Source organism: Pungitius pungitius, chromosome 20 (genome assembly GCF_949316345.1).
Source record: "Pungitius pungitius chromosome 20, fPunPun2.1, whole genome shotgun sequence".
Taxonomy (NCBI): Eukaryota; Metazoa; Chordata; class Actinopteri; order Perciformes; family Gasterosteidae; genus Pungitius; species Pungitius pungitius.
Window position 1 is genome coordinate 12599531 of NC_084919.1, and position 9220 is coordinate 12608750.

Genomic DNA, 9220 nt, shown 5'->3' on the forward strand with positions numbered 1-9220 from the left:
CTGGGGACAGCACGCTTTTCCTGCCGTTGAGTCTCAGCTCCAGACGGTTGATGCAGGCAAGCACAACACCTCGACGTTGGGCCGCCAGCCGCACGGATGGCGCTAGAATCAACCAGTCGTCTATGTAGTTCAAAATGCGGATGCCCTGGAGACGCAATGGTGCCAGAGCAGCGTCCACGCATTTGGTAAACATACGGGGTCAGAGGGCTAGGCCGAACGGAAGAGCCCGGTACTGGTAAGCTTTGTCCCCAAAAGCGAACCTCAGGAACTTCCTGTGTCGTGGTAGGATGTAAATATGAAAGTAAACGTCCTGAAGATCTACCGTGACAAACCAGTCATCGACCCTCGGGGCCGGTCACTGGACGTCTCGGGTCTACAGACACAGCGCCCTGTAACAGCGTACTGGCAGGGAAGCGCTAGTGTAGTAGAGCCGGAACCCTCCTCGGAGGGGGCGAACGGCCCTCGGGCTCGCGCTCGCTGGACCCGGTCGTGCTCCGACAACGGACCGACTCCCGGAGAATACCGGGGAGAAGGGAGCACTGATATGGAATGCCGTTTTAGTCAAAATTAAATAAATGAACAAATACAGGGTAATGCATAATGACACTGCATTTCATAATAAATAAATGAATAAAAACACGGTAATGCATAATGACACTGCATTTCATAATAAATAAATGAATAAAAACACGGTAATGCATAATGACACTGCATTTCATAATAAATAAATGAATAAAAACACGGTAATGCATAATGGCACCGTAATGCATAATGACACAGTATTTCATTTCACGTTCTTATATGCAAATCAGGGGGCGTGGCTATCTATCACATTCAGAACAGACAACGGAGACGTGTGCAAAAAGGGCTGGCTAAGGCAGTGTTTCTCAACTGGTGGGCCGTTTGTCTAGAGCTGCCGAAGTCGGAACCGCAAGCCCTAGTACTTCCAGAAAACCCTCAATATGTGTCAAAATAGTATCTGCAGATAACCCATGTTGATCGATTTGATACGCTAATGCTAGCATGCTATCTCGGAGCCCACCGATGTCTTCCATTATGTCAACACTCTCACGTCCCTTAGCCCAGTAGTTCTCAACTTGTCTGGCTTCGGGACCCACCTTTACCCCTTAATGACAAGAGGCGACCCAATTCGATCGGGGGTGGGGGGGGGGGGGGGGGGGGTGCTTCCGCGTTCGCTAGCGGTGTCGACGGCACACGGCTCTGTCGTCTGTTCTGAATGTGATAGATAGCCACGCCCCCTGATTTGCATATAAGAACGTGAAATGAAATACTGTGTCATTATGCATTACGGTGCCATTATGCATTACCGTGTTTTTATTCATTTATTTATTATGAAATGCAGTGTCATTATGCATTACCGTGTTTTTATTCATTTATTTATTATGAAATGCAGTGTCATTATGCATTACCGTGTATTTTTTCATTTATTTAATTTTGACTAAAACGGCATTCCATACACTGAAAGCAGCTCGAGTTCCCTGAGAGGGAACAGTGGTAGACTGAGCAAGAAACCCAGAATCTGCACACTCCAGTACAGTAGGTGGCGGTATGCACCTAGTCAAATTGGTGCGACCCGCCAGTACAAACCTAAAGAAGAAGAAAGCAGGTCGCTAAGCAGTTGAGGCTCACTCTGCTATCCATTACTTGTCCTTTAAGCGAGGCAGACCGTAGTAATCACCTTACAAATACGATCACTAGTCTTACGCCGGACTTCCTTGTAGGGCGATTTACACAAGTACCGAGGGATGTACGCTATTTTGTCGGATTTTTTTCTGCTAACACAATACGCAGTGTAGTCATCGGGTTCCAACGTTATCTCAGCTGTAACAGTAACCCATTCCCTAACGTTAACGTTACCATCCACGTTAGTTTGCTTGCTAGCCGAGATTTGTTTCAGTTAGCTTGCTAGCTAGCTAGCAGTAAGCTAACGGCAACGTAAAGTCTCTGTTACGCTCTAAATTAGCTATGTCCGGTTCGGCTGGATGCTCCCCGGTGGCTCAGAGCTCGGGCCTGGGGCCAGGTATGTCTATGTTTCGCTGGTTAGAAGTGCTGGAGAAAGAGTTCGACAAGGCCTTTGTGGACGTCGATCTGCTGCTCGGAGAAATCGACCCCGATCAAGTGGATATAACGTACGAGGGTCGCCAGAAGATGACCAGCTTAAGCTCCTCTTTTGCTCAGCTCTGTCACAAAACCCAGACTGTTTTCCAACTGAACCACAAACTAGAAGTAAGTAACCTGTTTGGTTGACTGGGGTTATTCTCTGTTTGGACTTTGATGGGAACGCCAAGTTGCTCTCGTTTAGTCGGCAGAATACGTTCATTACAGATGAACATCGTCATTTTTTCATTTAATGTTATTTATTAAAACCATAATAAATAAAAACAAGGAATATGTTATTTCAATTGAGTAAATACATACAGAGCTTTCTACTTTTCAAATGAATTTGGCGTTGTACCCATGTTGTGCCCTGCAATCTGGTGGTTTGTGGGGCCCATAGTCGTCGATAGGGGGGACCTACTGGAGAGGGACAACATTGGTTACATTCTGTAAAGCAAAGACATGCTGAAGGTCCACCCCTAGGACGTTTTGGTTTAAGTTATTCCCTGCATTCTAGTGGATTTTGGGTGGTACGCTAAGGATGTGCAATACCTGAACTTATTCTGATCCATGTTCATCTGATTGTGACTTGTAGGGCCTTCTAGACTTGAGCTCAACATTCAACCAGAAAACTATTGTCGTGCCTCAATGACTGTCTATGTACCACAATAAAGCCTAACTAATAGACTGTGTTTGAGATTTGACCAAGGTAGGTTGATTGACATTTTGATTACAATGGTATTCAACACAATCTTAACTGAAACCTAACTTATATTGTTAATAATCATATTCTTAAGAGCACTTAATGATTTATGTTCAGGAAAAAAATGACACGAGTAGTTGGAGAAATATTTGAAATTATTTAAAGCCTCCCACCACATGTTCCATCAAACAAAATCAGCTGCACTAATCAGCTAATATGGATATGGAGTAAATCTGATTTTTTTTTTTTAGCGTGTGAAATTGGATGTGTGCCCTGCATTAACCACCTCAGAGAATATCAAGATATTCCTATGCATAATACAATCTTTGGTTTTTTTTGGTTGACATCCACATAAAGGAGACATCTCCTCCACGCTCTTACCAACCCAAAAGGCATAGCTGAATAGAACGGATGCATGGCCGGTTGGCCTAATGTTCTGACAATCTTTCTTCTACCAACACTCTTTACTTGCCATTGTAGGCTCAGCTGGTGGACCTACGTTCTGAGCTGACTGAGGCTAAGGCTGAGCGGAAAGTGATTGAAAGGGAGGTCCATGACCAGCTCCTGCAGCTTCATTCCCTCCAGCTGCAGCTCCATCCCAAGCAAGGCCAGGCAGAAGACTCTGATTCCATCAGGGACAGACTGGTAGGTAGGAGTAAGAGATTTTGTCCACAATCCTCAAAATGAATCCATCTAAGTTTAACTACAGGACTTGAGTAGCTAAAAAAACAAAACACCTAAAAGAGGTTTCTAATTTTTCATCAAAATGGGAAAGTCATTATTTCTAAGATGAGTGAGCTGTGTCAACTCAGCTCTAAATTTGAAGTACAATAGCATTGTCCTATAGCATTGCTCCCCAAAAAAGCTTAACTGCTGATTTCCATACATCTGTGGTATACACTGAAAGGGTTCTGTGTACCTTCTGCTCATAGTACTCTGACACAATGGCCATTTTCTATATACATATGTGTGTGTCAAACAGTTAGTATTAATGCCAGTTGCACACCAACATATTTCACAAAGTTCATGAAAGATTATTGAAAATAATCGAAACCAATAGAATAGCTTTCTTTTATTGAGAGCCTTTGCGGTGTAATTTGTTGAATTACATCAGAGAATTTAATTATTTCAAAATTAATTTGAATGTATGCAAAGAACATCGTTGTCTGAGGAAAATTTACTTTTCAGTTGCAGCATGGCTGCTTTGCTTCGCTGCTTTCTCCAATGCTTCCAACTACCTTTTATTATTGATATGCATGTTACTTACAATGAATCTGTCTCTTTATTTAATACAACCTTACAATCGCTATTTCCTGAAACAATTAATCTGTCATCCTTCTCTTCTTCACCTGCCTCTATTTTCTCAAGCCTGCACCATCTTTGGAGAAAATGGTAAGTTGCTGTTCAGTGTTTCCCCTGTTATAAAGGTGGTGGTAAGGACGTTTCCTTGCACGTGTCTATGTGCGCAATTGTCTGTCTGTGTCTGTCGGGGCGGTAGTACCGTGCGCCGTGAAAGAACGTGCATACTTTAATAACGGAGGGAAACACTGACTTAAATAAATATAAATAGAAGGTAGCTGGCTAGCTAGCCGCTGTAGCTACACAAGCGGTAGGTAGGCTATCGTCAGCTGCTGCGAGGGCGGTGTGTAAATAACGTTTTTCAATCGGCTCAGGAACCGAAAGCAAGCACCAAAATCTGCGTTGCGTTTCGGTACGGTAGGTATCGGTCATATAGGAACCGGTGTTATATTGGTACCGGTTCTCAGTACCCAACTCTAGTGGTCAAATGCGTGATGTGATTTTATCAATGGCAGGCAATCTACTGGCAATGCCTATTGGACACCCCTGCCATACACCATCAAACTACCCTCAAATGTTCTTCCACCCCCTCCAAAGTCAAACTGTTTGCTCCCCAAACACCAACACCTGTGGCATATTATCCTCATAATTATATGGACCTCACAGCCTAATTGAAGCGCTAGCTATGCCTATTGGGCACCCCTGCCATACACCTGTTCCTCAGTTTGTGGGACTTGGACTAAATAGCTCTTCTTCTGAGTTTGTCTTGTTGTGTTGTAGGTGTGTGGTGTTTACGTGTGATCTGCTTGTTCCAGGAGCAAGAGCTCAAGGTCAGCAAGAAAGAGAAATTTGAAGAGGCTAGACTGGAGGCAGAAGTGAGACTATTCAAGAAAGAAAACGAGGCTCTTCGCAGACACATGGCAGTACTGCAGGCTGAAGTGTACGGGGCCAGGCTTGCTGCCAAATACTTGGACAAGGAGCTTGCTGGCAGGTAAGGCGTTGGAGATCAGAACACCAAGAGGCCAAAGTTTAGAGGTTTCTGGCAACTAGAATGGGATGATCAAAAATTACAGCACTAAAATGACCATGGGTAGGATCTGCCCAAATGCATGTTTTAATCAACGATGCTCAGTAATAGCAGGCTTCAGTTTTGGGCTGCATCTTGGATAGCATAATGCATCTTCGTCTGCAGGCTGATGTGTCCTTGGGCAAGACACTTAATCCTGTGACTCCATAAGTTTCTCTATGTATCGTAGCTCCTGTTATTAGTGGGTGAATGATGACATGGAGTGTAAAAGAGCTTTGCTAGTCAGAAGACTTGAAAGACATTTACAAATGAACCCAAGTGTAACACCATAGATAATATATTATTCAGGTGTATTGATGGAAATGCCTAACTTCTCTTAACCAATGCAGATAATTTAAAAAAAGTAGAGAATTAAAAGGCAGGATACATCAAGATATAACTGAATTAAATATACTTTTTTACTTACTTTACTTACCTCTCTCAGCAAAAATTTTACAGCCTTTAATGTTATTTGTCCTCCAGGGTTCAGCAGATTCAGTTATTGGGGCGGGACATGAAAGGGCCTGCACATGACAAGCTGTGGAACCAGCTGGAGGCTGAGATTCACCTCCACCGCCACAAGACTGTCATCCGAGCATGTAGGGGGCGCAATGATCCGAAGAAACCTCTTCTCTCTCCAGTTGGACATGTCAGTGTAACACTAGAAAGCAGATGAAACTGTTGATACCTTTTCTGAAGTTTAATGTGATCGGTATATGTCTAACTATAGGACCCAGACATGTTGAAGAAGAGCCAAGGAGTTGGCCCTATCAGAAAGGTTGTGCTAGTCAAAGATGATCACGAGGGGCTTGGAATCTCCATCACGGTAAGAAGGAGGTTTCTTCCTTAAAAGTGTCTAACGCCTGTAGAAATTCACCCAACCAGCATTTGAATAAATTGGAAAGTATCAAGCACCAGGGAATAATTATCACAGTACAACACTAATGCAAATCGATCACAGGGAAGGTGTGTTGCTACTACTTTAATGCCTGTTACATACAGAACCCGGCAGGGTACTGTACCAATTGATCCTCACTGACAATATTTGGAATGATGAAATTCATTTTGGTAGTGTTTAAATAGTCTGAAGTCTCTCTGTAGATCAGTGGTTCCCAAACTCCCTCTCACTCTCTCTCAAAAAACTTAAGCAGCTCGGGGGTGTGGTTGGGCGCGCCTCTCATTTTGGGAACCACTGCCCTAAGTTGTGAATGTTGCTGTGTAAACATGCACTTTTGACTCACAGGACTTTACAAAGTGTACACGTACAACATCCTCTGTCAAGAGTACAATAAAACTATATATTTCTATATAACTATAGTACTATACATCTGGCTGATAATAATTGCATGTGTTCTGTGAACAGGGTGGAAAGGAACATGGTGTTCCTATTCTAATCTCAGAGATTCATCCAAGTCAGCCTGCAGACAGATGTGGAGGTCTGCACGTGGGAGATGCAATCCTTGCTGTCAACAGCATTAATTTGCGAGATTCCAAACACAAGGAGGCTGTCACCATTCTGTCTCAGCAGGTACTGCACACAAACACTACCAACACACCCTGACACAGCAAAGTCATTCACGGTCTTTTTGTCAGCAAGGACAGATCGAGTTTGAAGTGGTGTACGTGGCGCCAGAGGTAGACAGTGATGATGAGAATGTGGAGTATGAAGACGACAGTGGCCATCGTTACAAACTCTACCTGGATGAGGTGGATGACTGCAGCACAGCGCCACCCAGCGGCGGCTCAGCATCACTGCATGGTATGTTTGTATGAATCAACACATTTGTTTTGTTTAATAATAAGGATTTATTAGTTTAGCTAGTCATTTTTTTAATCATCCTGTCACTTATATAAAGTGTCTGTTTGGTGTGGATTTATAACAGAGGAAAAACCAATGTGACTAAGTTTGTCACTTTGCTTTGACTATGACAGAGCCAATCGATAATTACATATTTTTTATACATCTGTGTTTCCCTGTAGCGCTGGAAAAGATGTCCTTGAGTAATGGTGCAGAGAACAGAGACACTGGGATCTCCAGTGAGGCGACTGCAGAGGAAACTCCTTCAAAGCCCCCTGAGACGGACTGCTCCTCTTAGAGGCTCAGCATCATTGTTGGTATTGGGAGATTTAATGAGAGGATCGTGGGCACAACCCCTCTTTATGAACTGAATCAAAGAATTGTATGACAAGGAAAATAAACCCAAGAATGTCTTAACAACAATATGAGAAGACTTTATGTCCTCCATCACATGACACGTTCATGAGACTGAGAAACCAAGCCTTGGTGCTCACCTGGTTGAACTTGGGTTCGATTCCGTCCCAAGGGCCTTTTCTGCATGCTGTCTCTCTCACTATGAGAGAGAGCGAAGATTTGCGAACATATATGCAGAAAAAGCGGAGAAATGCTTGATATTTTGCCTGTCACCAATACACCTGATCAAACTTTTGAAACTGCTTTGTGGCTCCCAAGTCTTCGCATACAGTGCTCTGAAAAAGTATTTGCCACCTTCTTGGTTTCTTATTTGGTTGCATATTTGTTATTAACTGTTTCAGGTCATCAAACAACTTTTAACATGAGACAAAGATAAACCAAGGAACTACAAAATGCATTTTTTTAAATGACAATTTATTAGGGCCAGTAAGTTTAGATAATTGCCCTCCCCTATGCGTCCCTTTCAATCTAGTGTAAAAGCGTTGGATAAAAGGTCATCATACTAACTGTATAACACGGTGATGGTGGTGTGATCGACTGGGGCAGCTTCACAACCTGCATTACTTGCCATAGTTGATGGAACCATAAGTTCTGCTCTCTACCAGGAAGTGCTGAAGGAGAATGTCCAGCCGTAAGTTTGTGACCGCAAGCTGAAGGGCACTTTGGTTCTGCAGCATGACAATGATCCCAGCAGGTTCTTCTCTGAATGGCTCAAGACGAAGAATCAGCTAAATAAAGTTTTGGAGTGCAGCCAAAATCCAGACTTAAATCTTAAATAAGTCCTGCTATGGAAGTGTCCAAACATCGCCCACAATGATGTGAAAGACTTGTGGCTGGATATTGCAAACACTTGATGGGATGATGTTGCTGCCAAGGGAGGAACAACCAGGATTAGAGTGCAATTACTTTTTCCCACCGAGCCAAATAGTTTGGGGTATATTTTTTCTCTCTTAATGAATAAAAAACATTTAAAAATGGCATTTTGTATTTACTTGGGTAATCTATCAAATATTCCATTCATTACAGATCCTTTAGGCAGGCCTGACGGGGACTAAACTCCTCCCAAACTACTATTACTGTTCAGCTGTGGAGTAGCTAATGAAATTATTATCAGTAAAGAAAATGCTGAAGCGGCCTTTATAAGCTACAGGGCAGTAGGAATTAAGGAAAGAGAAAGAAGAATCAAAGTTTTGTTGATTAGAGAAGGCAGGACTTGATTTAGCCTGGACTGCCAAAGAAACTACTTTTGATAGTATTTTTTTTTCTTTTCATTTTACCTCCTCTTGGAAATACATATAAAAGATGCAATTTCCACATCGATGAAGAGTTTGAGCATTTGTGTGATCCAGATATTAGGATCCGAGTATAAATGGGTGAATGAAAGTGCTATGGAGAAAATAAGTAAGTACATTTAAAAAAATATATAAAACCGCTTTGTGCACACCACACTGAATTATAATCTTGCAGGATTCTTGTTACTCTTCTTAAAATGTTTGCCTCGCTCGTCATAATACATCAAAACTTTGGGTTACTTAACGTAACCTCGGTTCTTTGATAACAGAGTGAGGTGTTTCACTATGCGGAATCGCTTCGGCGTGACCAACTAAGAAAGCTCCAATGACGTCACGTCTGTCAGTGACGGACAGGTCGAAATGTGCTGGGGCCCCGCCCCCTCATGTTACCACGGTCGACCGCCCCTCGCAAATCATTCTAGACCAATTTCTTTCTGTCTCAATGCAAGGAGGGGTGTGTTGGCGCAACACCTTACTTTGTTATCAAAGAACCGAAGTTACGTTAAGAAACCCACAGTTATTTTTCTAAC

General features: G+C 42.9%; 1 protein-coding gene across 2 annotated transcripts; it reads left to right on the forward strand.

Annotated features, from left to right (window-relative positions):
* The first annotated feature begins 1623 nt into the window (after positions 1 to 1623).
* gopc (golgi-associated PDZ and coiled-coil motif containing) lies at positions 1624 to 7407 on the forward strand. Of its 2 annotated transcripts, XM_037449809.2 has the most exons (9): positions 1624 to 2247; positions 3302 to 3466; positions 4190 to 4213; positions 4936 to 5111; positions 5670 to 5835; positions 5917 to 6012; positions 6550 to 6714; positions 6780 to 6945; positions 7167 to 7407. In XM_037449809.2, exons 1-9 carry the CDS (start codon positions 1987 to 1989, stop codon positions 7280 to 7282), a joined length of 1335 nt encoding a protein of 444 aa, XP_037305706.2. In that variant the 5' UTR covers positions 1624 to 1986; the 3' UTR covers positions 7283 to 7407. The 2 variants fall into 2 exon arrangements, with proteins under 2 accessions (XP_037305706.2, XP_037305707.2); XM_037449810.2 differs by lacking the exon at positions 4190 to 4213.
* Positions 7408 to 9220: the final 1813 nt, after the last annotated feature.